Source organism: Dysidea avara, chromosome 11 (assembly GCF_963678975.1).
Source record: "Dysidea avara chromosome 11, odDysAvar1.4, whole genome shotgun sequence".
In the NCBI taxonomy this organism is placed as follows: Eukaryota; Metazoa; Porifera; class Demospongiae; order Dictyoceratida; family Dysideidae; genus Dysidea; species Dysidea avara.
The window spans coordinates 25,441,939-25,456,597 of NC_089282.1; the positions used below are offsets into that span (position 1 = coordinate 25,441,939).

Genomic DNA, 14,659 nt, shown 5'->3' on the forward strand with positions numbered 1-14,659 from the left:
TAAAAGTGGATTTTTTCTCAACAGAGTTAACATTTCAGCCAACCAGATGATTATTGGCAACAGCAAAGGTGTCAACAACAGACACGTACGGTTTGGCTCCATTAAAAGTTTCGGAAAGGGCTGTAATGGACACTGTACTTATATGGCTTCCCGGTAGGAAATGTATTGTGAAATTTTTGATTGGTCGTAAATATTATGTCAAACATTTGAACAACAAGATTTTGAAATATTTTTAGTGGGTCAAGCAGCACTACAAATGAGCCAAATTTCAAGATCATGTGTAGTTGCATCCATGAGTTATTAAACGTTTTTGAGGATTCAGCTCAACATGAACGTACTATAGCACAGTAGGACTTGAACTGTATAAGTGATGCTCTATTAGAGTATTTTGTCAATAGGTGAATGTTCTATTAGAGTAAGTGTATCTTCTATTAGAGTAATTGAACACAACTAATGAATGGGCTTCATTTATCCGAACAATTCACTTACCTGAACACTTTTATGTTTGAACTGGCACACAGGTGTTCAGATAATGGAGGTCCTACTGTAACATGTAATGGAACATGTTACTATAATATTTGTAAAGTAACAAAGTAATAATTTATATTCTGACCGCAAAAAAAAATCACCCAGTACATTACTGTACACAGAGCATACAATACTTACTACAGCTCCTACAGGTTGTCAGCACAACACTATTCTAATAAGTGAACAATGAACATCATCACTCTAATCATGTTACTTTAATATTTTTGTGCAGTTGAAGTGTTAACAGGCTTAAACATGGCTAAGACGTTAGCTAGAAAATACAACTGGAAGAAACAAAGCAGTTGGGTTTCTGATAATTTCAATTAGAAATAATCGCTATTTAACTTATTATCAATTATGAAGTGACATGTAACTGCAACGCACTACATATGCTGTAGTAACGAGAAATAAAGTACATGTAAAATATACCAGACTCACTAACAAGATTGCTGTGTATTAAAGGTGGTGCGTCTAAAGTGACACAGCCACTTCCATACTTGTCTCTAGAAGCTATGTTTCCTGGATTTACAAGTTTTATGTAGACTAGGGCTGGGACGAAGCTTGAAATATATCTTCAAACATCTGTTAATGAAAAATGTTTGAATGTTTTAAGCTTCAATGCTAGTTACTGTTTTCTTGTACAGTAATTATGTATAATTTCTTAAGTTTTTAACTTTCTAGTCCTATTTAATAAGTTTGTAAGCATTTGGCAATACATAATAACAGTTCTAAATTATGCAATAGATATATTGCAAATGGGCGTGTCTAAGATAGTAAAATCATGCACAAATAAATGCCAACTAATGGCTAAATGATGGTTTCATGCATTATCTGTAACTTTATAAGGTGTTTCAAGGCTTCAACTATGACAGCAAGATGGTTTAAAATGGGCATGGCACATGAATATCAATCATGCAAGATAAACGTCTATTGTGCAAGATAAATAAGCAGTGAAGCGTTTTATAATTTAAAGTTTACATACTTAATCTCCAAACCTTCGAAACATTTGGAGATTTGTCCCAGTCTTAACATAGAAGTTAACCCACTGAATGGGCTAGCAGCAGTGCTATTATATTTCCTCATAGTGTCTTGCATTACAATGAAGTGAACCATTCAATTGTTCTTCCATCGTTCAGTAGTGGCCACATGTTGATATGTGCATGCATGAAGACAACTTTTGCTAAAGCTTGTACAGTAGAAAGCAGTTAGAAGATTTCATCAAAAGAAAACATCGTAGAGTAGTGGTAGGGACTGATTTAATTTTGCTGTTACACCAATAGTACCATTCTTACATGTTTATTAGTCAATAACAACTTATGCAATGTAAACAAAAAACACGTGAACAATTTCATGTTTAGTTTTTATATAATATGTGACTGGGCGATCAAAAACTTGTTGTTTTGAACATTCCTCTTTGTTACTATGTAGACAGTTTAGCTACAAACAATTTACTGTGAGACACAAAAATGTCACCCTGTAGAGAGTTCAACCACAAACAAATAACAATTCACCTTGCAAACAGTTCAACTACAACCAAATCAAGAGTTCAGCATGACACCCTGTAGAGACTGTAGCTACAAACAAATCACATTGTAGAAGAAAGTTCATTCTGTAGAGAGTTCAGCTACAAACAAGTTATCCACCAGTAGAGAGTTCAGCTACAAACAAGTTATCCAGTAGAGAGTTCAGCTACAAACAAGTCATCCTGTATAGCTAAACTGTGGTATCTGTTTTTGATACTGTCTAAATCCTTAACGTTGCAATATCATGGATTTAAAAAAAACAAACAGCTTTAAAGCTCAATTGTTTGTATGAAATGTGTACATATATGGATAGGCGTACAATAGTACACTGCAATATGCTTGCTAATACAGCTGTGTCTTGAGTAAAATGTTTAGAAACTGTAATTTTGTAACTGGATCTAGTAGTAGAGGTCCTAACAAAGGATATAGCTATACCGCAATATCAAGTAACAATATCGTACCGTCTTTGAAATACCAAACCTAAGAGTTTAGCTACAAACAAGTCACCTGTAGAGAGTTCAGCCTGGCAGCCAAGTAATGGTTGTGATATTAGGATTATGGCAAAATTTTAAAAATGACAATTCAGGTGAATTTGGTGCTGAATTATAGTGAAAGAGTAGGCAACACAAATTCACCTAAATCATCGCTATTGCCATAAACTTACCATCACAGCCATTTCTTGGCTGGGGTTAGGGTTTCACATCTTTTTATTCACCCTGGTGGCCGCAACCTTTTTTCACAACTTATAGATTTCCTTATCATACTGCTGTATATTAGGGATCATGAAGATTTGGGTTTTTCTGGCCAAAAATATCACCAAAAATCCAGCTTCACAATATCTTCCTGGTGCCTTGCAGCATTGGTTATAGGTATACTTAATATGACTTTTTAAAATAAATATTCAAAGAAATTTTCTACTGCCTGCCTGCCTGCCTGCCTGCCTGCCTGCCTGCCTGCCTGCCTGCCTGCCTGCCTGCCTGCCTGCCTGCCTGCCTGCCTGCCTGCCTGCCTGCCTGATGCCTTAACAGACAAGTGTAACTTGATAGCGGCTAAAGATACGGGCTTGAATTTTTCACTGTATGATGTTGCTACAGCCCAACAGGTACTTTTGGCATACCGCAGTACATACAGATACAATGTATCCTGTGGTAAAGAAAAAAAGATAGGTTTAAAAAGCCTCAAAGCCGGCCATAGGCGGGCTTTGGGCCTTTTTTAACCTATCTTTTTTTCTTTACCACAGGAAGAAGAGAAAGATGAAGAAATTTTAAATACTTTAATTAATTCTGATTAGTAAATGTACAAATTATATATACGTATAATAATACATTTATTACATGTTAATTATTCCCTACAGATAACTTGTTTGCAACTCTCTACAGGGTGATTTGTTTGTAGCTCAACTCCCTACAAGGTGACTTGTTTCTAACTGAACTCTCTACAGGGTGATCTATTCATAGCTGAACTTTCTACTGGGTGATTTGTTTGCAGCTGAACTCTCTACATGGTGGTTTCTTTGTAGCTGAACTCTCTACAATGTGACTTCTTCTAGCTGAACTCTCTACAGGGTGACTTGTTTCTAGCTGATCTCTCTACAGGGTGACTTGTTTCTAGCTGAACTCTCTACAGGTGATTTGTTTGCAGCTGAACTCTCTACATGGTGGTTTCTTTGTAGCTGAACTCTCTACAAGGTAACTTCTTCTAGCTGATCTTTCTACAGGGCAATTTGTTTGTAGCTGAATTCTCTACAGGGTGATTTATTTGCAGCTGAACTCTCTACAAGGTGATATCTTCTAGCTGAACTCTCTACAGAGTGATCGATATTTTTGCAGCTGAACTCTCTACATGATGGTTTCTTTGTAGCTGAACTCTCTACAAGGTGATTTCTTCTAGCTGATCTCTCTACAGGGTGATTTGTTCGCAGCTGAACTCTCTACATGGTGGTTTCTTTGTAACTGAATTCTCTACAGGGTGATTTGTTTGTAGCTGAACTCTCTACATGATGGTTTCTTTGTAGCTAAACTCTCTACAGGGTGATCTGTTTGTAGCTGAACTCTCTACAGGGTGATTTGTTTGTAGCTGAACTCTCTACATGATGGTTTCTTTGTAGCTGAACTCTCTACAAGGTGACTTCTTCTAGCTGATCTCTCTACAGGGTGACTTGTTTCTAGATGAACTCTCTACAGGGTGACTTGCATGTAGCTGAATTGTCTATCAGATTAACTGTTTGTAGCTGAATTCCATACAGAATAACTTGCAATGTAATATAATTCTATAATGGAGTAAGCTATAAACGTAGCAGAATGCTCTATTAGGGTGACTGCTCTATTAGAGTATCTCGATCTCGCATTTGCTACACGCAGTTGCCTTTTGAATCATAACTCAGTGGTTTGCAATCCGATTCTTCTGTACTACTGCAAGGACTTTCTATGATGATTATTCCAGCTACATACTGATTTTCAGCTCATTGCTCTAAGCGGTTTGCCTGGTAGACGTGAAAACTAATAGTTTTTTTTATTATTCATAAAAATCGATCGTGTAATTTTGACACAGGTTGGGTTTTGTGTCATAACTCCATGGTCTTTATCTCAATTCCTTTCAAACCACAAAAAGGCACTCCTACGATGGTTACTCCATCTACATATCAATTTTCAACTCATTCCTCCAAGGGGTTTACCCTGTAGGCGTGACAGACTTTCGACCTTATTTTACGCACATAATTGGTCATAACTCCGAATGTTCATCGGATTCCTACCAAAGTTGGTATTGAGATCTGCCGTGCTGAGCCCTTCAAGTGTGCCAAATTTCAGCCCGATTGGAGTACGCATTCGTGTTTTATGGCAGATTTTGCGAAGTGTGCAAAATGAAGATGAAGAAGAAAAAAACGAAGAAATTAAAGCGAAATTTTGTTCGCTCGTATCTCGGAAATGGCTGCACCGATGTTCTTCAAATTTGGTATGTAGACTCCCATAACTGGCCGGCACGTCTGTAGCAAATTTGGTTCCAATCGGATAAGGGATCACAGAGCTACATAGGTATGAAAATTGCGTTTTCTTTCTTCCTGTTAATATACTCACGGTGTGGCGTGCCGGCTTCTTGGGCTGCACGACACACTATCGTGTGTCTTGATGCACACTATCGTGTGTCTTGATGCACACATTATGGACCTACCTTTGTCCTCCTTTGTATCTTGTTTCTTTTTGCTGACAACCCAAGGTGTCGACTTATGGTACAGCATGTGGCTTTCCTACATTTACAAATGGGAATTGTCTGTGTGACTGGATTGATTGCAGAGGTGCTTCTCTTCAGCTTTTCATTTGTAATCCTGCACAATGGGCTGAACATAGCTGAAAGTGAACTGTAATGGTCACTTCACTTTCAAGTAGTTGGAGTGCACGTTCAGATGATAACATCACCATTTTATTGATGCTATATGCGTGAATTCACTAATCATAATAATGTTACAGAAAGTATAATAATTAGGATTTTTCAGTTCGATTAGGGATCATAGAAAACAAGTGGATACTGTACTACTTTTAAAAACCAGGCACCCAGTAAATACTATTATTAGTTAATTACATAACTCTTTATAATATCACATAGCAAGCTATTAATTTATTTTTCGCCTTGTTTTGTAACAATACATACAGTACATTAAAACGAATCATATTTTGTAGTTCATCAATTACGTTGCTATGTATCGCTAAGGAAGCATAATTCGACCAAACCACAAATTCAATAAAGAAGTATCTTCTTAACTGTTTTATAGTTGTCTATTGCATTTTTCGTATGCAAATTCTCTACAAAGCCTAATGGCCACTCAATTTTCATTCGCATGCAAAAGGGATACACCGCCTTTCAACTGGAGAAGATTTCAGGTAGCTTTAAAGGCTTGTTATATTGCTTTTTAGTCATTATAAGCATGTTACAACATGTAGGCTAGCCCCTACTACTCTAAACTGTTTCAACTGGTTTCAGTTACCCCTTCAAACATGACAAAAACAAAAAATGACAGTTTGTAAACATGCAACCTTAATGAAAGTTTTATTCTGTAGCATAAATGTTTGCTCACATGGGTGTTGGACAGACATGCTAACATGCAGACACATGGGTTTATGTTTCAGGAAACCAGGTGAGCACCCACAGCTGATCTATGGCTGGCTGTGGGTGGGCATCTGGAAAAGTAGGGGTCGCCTACACCTGCTCATATACTACAGGAAATTTAATCCCTAATTCAGTCATGGGTATAGGGATTAGTATATCTGCAGGTGTAGGCGAGTGAGCTCCCTTGCTTCACTATTTTTCTTGTTTGATCCCTAATCAAACTTTAATCCTATTACTTAGTTACATTAAAACATAACACTTTACATATGTGACTGGATCTGCAAGAATCCCATATGTTATTGCAGCAATGGGTGAAATATTTATAAAACTGAAAAAAATTCCATAAATTTTTTTGAGTGTTTGCTCCACGATGAAGGAAGATGATAACAGCAAAAGCTATGGTAGCATCATGATCCCCAAAGCAAGAGGAGTTTGAAAATCTTTGTTTCGTGTCAGTACTCCTAAGGAGAGAGAAGATATGAGCATTAGTTTGCCTTACATTGGATGAGCAGTTTGTCATCATTTTTTCTGACGTTTTTGCCTTTGTCCAGCTTGTAGAAAAAAAGGCCTGCAAGACAAAACTTACCCTGCAAGGATTTGCCTGTTAATGGAGAATTCAATGGTAAAAGTTACATCTTGGTAGAGGACTGCATTCGAAAGTTATGACTGTTCATTTAAGTGCCTGTAGTTTATTTTCCGTATCATCATTGTACAAATCAATTTTTCTGCCATTGCCACTTTGTAGCACTGTAACTTTGAAAGTTCTTGGCTTCTAGAGCTGAGACTTTGGTTGGCCATTCCTTTGCCTATCTAGATAAAGAAAATGTAATAAAATGGAGTTCGAAAAATGTGCTGCTAAGATATGGGGCTCTTGCAGGTCCAGTTACATATCAGTAATGCGTTGCCCCAACACCGATGATCAGCTAGAGGTTAATGGACGCACAGAACTGGATACATCTACACAACAACAAAGCATGAAGGGTGGTCACTATATGATTAGTAGACAACCACACACATTTCTGGGGAGTAATAGTCAAAATTACATGAGGCAAATTTGAATGTAATTTTGACTGTTATTCGTACTATCATTTCCTAATTGCACTCAAATGTGACAGAAATCAAATAGGAATGTCTTACCCAGAGAGCAGATTTATTGCAAACATACTGTCCTCAAGGTTGCGCTTATTGAAACAAAAGTAAAGTACTGCAGTGGTGCTTTGCTTGCCACTGTAGTATTGAACATGTTCAGTTACAGTATACGCCATGTATTGGTCACATTGCATCCAGAAACAATGAATGTCACTTGTTACGATTCATAATAATGAATTTTGCCACAAAAGTAAAAGAATTTTACATATTTTAAAGCAATAACATACTTAATGATAGAACCAAAATTGTGATTTTCCACGGATCTGCAAAAAGGAGTCAATTCCCAAACCATAAGTTAAGCCTTTTCTTTACCTATCACCGTAAACTCCATCAAGCAATAGTGGTAAGCTATGTGACCAACTTCAACCTGGTACTGTTCACAGATCAAGTTATATGTAGGTTGCCAATTGGTAAAGCTAAAAGACCCCATTTGGCAGATCCGGTCATATAATGCATGCAATATCAACATACTACCTTGGTTAACGGAAGTTCCATAATCAGAACACAGAAGTTGTGAGGTTTGGTGTTTGTGATAAAAGATTGTAAAAATGCACAAGACAATTTCTTAGTAACACCCACACATACACACTTACAAACGCACGCACACACATCATATTTACGAGTACATGCACATATACGTATATATACACAGACAAATTTCAGTACAATACCTTTAATTTTGGACTTATACCATCTCCTGATCAAATAATATACAATGTAAAATACATAAAGCAATCCAAAGATTAGTCCAATGATACTTCCTATATCTTTAAGTATACCTATAACTTGACCATTACCTAATAAAAACACATAAATTATCATATAATTCAGATTACCACTTACTACTGTTATCAGCAAACTGTATGCTTATCTCTCCATATCGTGAGCTTATGTTGGAATACTGTGGAAAATGATACTTAAGCCAGAAACTTTCATTGTAATAACAATAACAGTAATATTTCCCCTCATCAGCATTGGTAACATTTGACACTGTCAATGTACAAGCAACTTGATTGTCTCTTCCAGGTACTGATGTTTGGTTGAAGTGATACTTGTGTGAAGGATTAATACGACCATCCTCATTAGACCAACCACATATGGTCAAATATGGTGTCTGTGATGCAGTGAAGATACATTTTATTTGTACTGTTTGCTGTATATTAACATTATGAGGTCCTGAAATGAGTACTGGTGGCTCCACTACAGCTACACAATAACACACAATATTGTTTACAGTTGAGTACATGATAGCAGATTTAGTAAGCAAGAAACATGAAATGAAAGCACTTCTGAAAATACTAGCAATGTACAATATACTGAACATGATATGACAGCTGGAAATTAGAGCACACATGACATACCCAGTACAACATGACTTTGTAAGATTCCAGTTTTTGCCAGCATAAAGAATGTTGTCATATTGTTGAATATTCTGGGAGCACATTCAGTGTTTCTACCATTAGTACGAGGAGCTACCCAGATTTGTTTACAGTGGTTTAGGAGAACCAGTACGAAGACAAGTAGTTCAAAGAGCCAATAAAGTAAATAGAGGAAGATGATGAAGGTACTGCAGATTCAGTTATTTGTGAATGTGAAGGCTATGCATGGTAAGCAAATAAATAAACAAATATTATTTTTTTAGAAATCTGTATAAAGTAGATACGTATGATGATGTTAACTATGCATGCAGAATCCATCCCATATTTTAGATTTAGTATAATTAGTTTCAAAATATTAATTGGTTTGGAATGTTGGAAGAGCAACCAAGAATACCTTGCTTCTCCAAAAGCCATCTGTGAGTACTACTAATAAAAAGCATTAGACATATTGCATACAATTATCACATAGATGTGATAGTAACCAATAGTCTGCACCTATGGAACTCAACTGCAGCTACACTGTACAGAACTACACTAGAGATGGTTTGTTCAGTTTTAGAGAAAGATCTACTGAGATGTGCATGTAGCATGATGATGGTCAGTAGAGAAGAGAAGATAGGAAATTGTGGGGGCTACTTTGTTGTCCATAACTTCTGCTAATCTTTTGCCAAAAAGAAAAGGACACCTATCAAGAAATATTCCGAGATCCAACAAGACCAGCTACTGTAGGTGCAACTATCACTCCAAAAATATCATTTGAAATGCAAAGAAATTACCTAACTACAACTGAGATGATTACAATATACCTCTCACACGGGAGAGTATAGCTAGACACCCTCACAAACTTAGGAAGTAAATGCACATTACATTATGTAACACTTTCACACCTCAGATCAAAGGAATTCCAGAGGATACATTTACCATGTATACCTCAACACAGGGAGACATCTAAATGTACACTGGTGTACATTGAAATGTATCCCGGGGAAAGTGGTTGCACTTCTAAAAGAGCAAGCCACTTTCATCAAAGTAAGTATGGCCTTGATATGGATGAGGTAGTGGTACCACACTCTGTTTGTTTTATACAAGCTCAGACCAAAATTGATTGTGGGAATAAATCAATGCTCACGTGATGAATACCACAAATTGAAGTGTTGCCAGAAGCAGCAGTTAAATGAAGGAGTTTTGGTATCCTTGCCATTCTACAAGTTGGAAAATGGTGAGAACTAGTTTTACAGTGCATTCCGAAGCGTTTTGGTATGTATTTGAATGCAGACACACCCACATTACGGATGACACAAGTTAACCACTTTATAATGAAGCTTACCCCTTTAGGTCATTGTGATTAGTCTTTAAACAATGCAAAAGCACTAAAACACTTGTAATTTCCCTGAAATTTGCCCTACTTGACTTTCTGCGATATCCATAGGACTCGTCCATTTATTATAACAATCGTAGCTACAATGTTACTTGTTGCCTAACCATAATCAAATCTTTCAGGCATGCATATATAACGAATCCAGTGATTCCACTCGTATTGGCATTAAGGCTATCAGCCTTAACGGAAGTTAGCTGTAACATGGGTACTCGTGATTTGCCAGAAATATATGCCTGCAGTCCTCGGGCTGTACCCTCGGACTTTGGGCATACATTTCTGGCACATCACTTGTGCCCATGTTACAACTATAAAATATATTAACATTTTGAATATATGCACAAATTACATCGAGTGCTTAATAAACTCACTTAAAGAGGAAGGAATGCTGACACTTAAGTATTCAAGATATACTGCATTGCAGGTTAAGTCAGTTTTATCTGGTACTGAAGTTTCAGAAGTGTTAATGTGCAAGTCACTAACAAACTGACAACAAGAGTAGTTATTATTGTGACAATCTTGTGATGGCTTTATAACAACATAATCAGTCCCATCATTGTAGTCATCCACATGCATCACTTTACCATGAGATTTGATTGTCCAGAAAATAGAATACAATGGCTCAGTGTCAGGTAGATAATTTCCTCCAAACAAACATTGAAACTCTATCATCTCTCCTCCTCTAATTGTAGTCTGGTTAGGTGTGATGTTCAGTATTGGAACTGGACCACTGAAACATGGGATATCTATAGCAAATAATGTAAACTGGTCAACATATAAGCTAACAAGTGACAACACTAAACAAACAAGATCAGACAATGCGAACCATTTCTTTGCTGTGCAAAAAGTTTACTCTAAAAAAGATGTAGGATGGATCAACACCAAGTTGATAATAAAAAATAGGCATTTTGCAACCAAATAAGGACTGCTACAACACAAGTGAGATCATTGATGTGCAAATTTAATCCATGATAGTCAATAAACAGCAGGGATTAAATTTGTACAACATGTGATGATGATCTCACTACTTCCTTCACTTTTTATTATAATAACCCAAATTTTTCTTTCCATCTAATTTTTACAGCCATGAGAGTGACTACAGGGGCAGATCCAGGGGGGCTTTGGGAGCTGAAGCCCCCCTTTCACTTTTAGATTATACTTGATTAGTATGCTGACGATTGTAATGAAATTTTGCCTTAACATAATTATTTGATCACTAATAATATAAACCCACCTTATAAACATCTTTCAAAAACATTATTAGTGGGTTTATGCTAAAGGTCATGCAACAAGGACCTGGATCAGCATTGGAGGTGTACAAGATTGAGATACTCTAATAGAGCAGTCAGCTAACTATTCTAATAGAACATTCAGTATAAGGATAAGTTGGTTATATCATGGAATTTCCAAATCTGCCTGCACCTATACATACAATGAAGTGCATTTGTGTGTTTAAAAGGCTTGATTCATCTACTTTTGTAGTTATTACCGGTACCAGTATACTTAATTCAGGTACACAATTTCATTTTAAATTCAATCTCATATGACTCAAATTTCAAAATTTTCAAGTTTCAAAATGCGTGCAATTGTGAGAAGATGCATCATGTGCTTGGTTGTCTGAACCTACCCAAACCTTTTCATTAGCAAATGCTGCAGAGAGCCATATATATATATCAAGACACACGGTAGTGTGTCGTACGGCCCAAGAAGCCAGCGTGCCACACCGTGAGTATATTTACAGGAAGAAAGTAAACGCAATTTTCACACCTTTGTAGCTCCGTGATTCCTTATCCGATTGAAACCAAAGTTGTTGCAGAAGTGCCGGCTAGGTAGGGGAGTCCACATTCCAAATTTGAAGAAAATCACTCCAGCCATTTCTGAGATACGAGCGGCCAAAGTTAGGGTTTTTTTTCTTCTACTTCTTTTCGCACACTTTGTAAAAACCGCCATAAAACACGAATGCATGTTCCAATCGGGCTGAAATTTGGCACACTTAAAGGGCTCATTAAGGCGAATCTCAGTACCAAGTTTGGTAGGAATCCGATGAACATTCACGGAGTTATGACCAATTATTTGCGTAAAATAAGGTCGAAGGTCTGTCATGCCCACAGGGTAAACCGCTTGAAGGAATGAGCTGAAATTGCTATGTAGATGGAGTAACTATCGTAGGAGTGCCTTTTTGCAGTTTGAAAGGGATCCAGTTAAAGACCATCGAGATATGACACAAAACCCAACCTGTGTCACAATTATGTGATCAATTTTTATGAATATAAAAAACTATTAGTTTTCACGCCTACCAGGCAAACCGCTTAGAACAGTGAGCTGAAAATTGGTGTGTAGCTGGAATAATTATCATAGAAAGTCCTTGCAGTAGTACAGAAGAATCAGATTACAAACCACTGAGTTCTGATTCTAAAGCCAACTACGTGTAGCATATGCGACATCGAGATACTCTAATAGAACAGTCACCCTAATAGAGCATTCAGCTACGTTTATAGCTTACTCCGTTATAGAATTATATGACATTGCAAGTTATTCTGTAGGGAGTTCAGCTACAAACAGTTAATCTTATAGACAATTCAGCTACAAGTAAGTCACCCTGTAGAGAGTTCAGCTACAAATATGTTGCTGTAGAGATTCAGAACATTATAAGTCACACTGAAGAGAATTCAGCTATAAACAAGTCACCTTGTAGAGACAACAAGTCACTCTGTAGAGAGTCAGCTACAAACAAGTCACTGCATAAAGGGTTCAGCTACAAAAAAGCTACCCAGTAGAGAGTTCATCTAGATCAGCTACAAACAAGTTACTTTATGCAATGTTTAGCTACAAGTAAGTCACTATGTAGAGAGTTCAGCTACAAACAAGTCACTCTGTAGTACAAATAAGTCACTGTGTAGCTGGAGAGTTCAGCAACCAATCAAAAAACCACCCTGTAAAGAGTTCAGCTATAAAAACACGTTAAAACTCTATAGAGAAAGTTATAACGCTATAGAGAGATCAGCTAGAAACAATTAGTCATCCAGTAGAGAGATCAGCTACAAGACATCACCTTATAGAGAGTTTAGTTACAAAGAAACCACCATGTAGAGAGTTCAGCTGCAAACATATCACCCTGTAGAGAGTGCAGCTATGAACAGATCACCTGTAGAGAGTTGAGCTAGAAAGTCATCCTGTAGAGAGATCAGCTAGAAGGATCACCTTGTAGAAAGTTCAACTACAAACAAATCACCCTGCAGATAGTTCAGCTACAAACAAGTCACTCTATAGAGAGATCAGCTAGAAGAAGTTACCTTGTACAGAGCTCAGCTACAAAGAAACCATCATATAAAGAGTTCAGCTGCAAACAAATCATCCTGTAGACAGTTCAGCTACGAACAGATCAACCCGTAGAGAGATCAGCTAGAAGAAATCACCTTGTAGAGAATTTAGCTACAAAGAAACCACCATGTAGAGAGTTCAGCTGCAAACAAATCATCTGTAGAGAGTTCAAGTTCACCCTGTAGAGAGATCAGCTAGAAGCAAGTCACCCTGTAGAGAGAGCAGCTACAAAGAAACCATCCTGTAGAGAGTTCAATTACAAACAGATAACCCTATAGAGAGTTCAGCTAGAAACAAGTCACCCTGTAGAGAGATCAGCTACAAAGAAACCATCCTGTAGAGAGTTCAGCTACAATCAAGTTACACTATAGAGAGATCAGCTAGAAACAAATCATCTTGTAGAAAGTTCAGTTGCAAACAAATCATCCTGTAGAGAATTCATCCAGAGATCAGCTTGAACAAGTCACCTTGCAGAGAGTTCAGCTACAAAGAAATCACCATGTAGAGAGTTCAGCTAGAAAAAAATCATCCTGTAGAGAGTTCAGCTAGAAACAAATCACCCTGAAAAGAGTTCAGCTACAAACAATGAGAGTTTCAGCTACAGTTCAGTTATGTAAGAAGTCACCTTATTAACTACAGTATGTGATAATCATCATTCAATGTTAAATATACAAATATTTCATCAGACAAAAGTTATACACACAATTACTTCCTTTCTTCCACAATTCCTTACAAGTTAAAAGGAAGCAGCATCAAAGCCATATGGCCAGCTTTGTGACTTGCAATACAAAAAGAAGTGATATCTAAACCAAAACAGCCAAGCTGTAAAAAAAGAGTGCGGCCCCCAAGGTGAAAAAAGATGTGAAATCCAAGGTGGCGACCAAGAAATGGCTGTGATGATAGGTTAATGGCAAAAATTTTAATTACAACAATTCAGGTGAATTTGTGTTGCCTCCTCCACTAGGATTCGGTACCAAATTCACCTGAATTGTCGTAATTAAAATTTTTGCCATTAACCTACCATCACAGCCATTTCTTGGCCGCCACCTTGGATTTCACATCTTTTTTCACCTTGGGGGCCGCACTCTTTTTCACAGCTTGGCTGTTTTGGTTTAGATATATATATCTAAAGGCAGTATATACAATAACCACAGGCAGAAATATGCATTTTATGTGGAAATGTCTCCAAATTGCAGTATTTTAGCATCTATTTTTAAAAAATCTCTCAGACTCTCCAAGTTCCAGCATGCCTAGCATGCTATGAGGTGTGCTTCGCACAAGAG

General features: G+C 37.2%; 1 protein-coding gene across 1 annotated transcript in view; it reads right to left on the bottom strand.

The window, feature by feature from the left end:
* LOC136239136 (uncharacterized) overlaps positions 1-14,659 on the bottom strand; it is a 65,497-nt gene that overhangs the window by 39,136 nt on the left and 11,702 nt on the right. The window contains exons 4-6 of the mRNA XM_066029877.1: positions 10,427-10,801; positions 8,145-8,507; positions 7,973-8,098 (exon numbers count right to left, since the gene is read on the bottom strand). Of these exons, the coding sequence (XP_065885949.1) occupies positions 7,973-8,098; positions 8,145-8,507; positions 10,427-10,801 (864 nt within the window). The remainder of the gene's footprint in view (positions 1-7,972; positions 8,099-8,144; positions 8,508-10,426; positions 10,802-14,659) is intronic.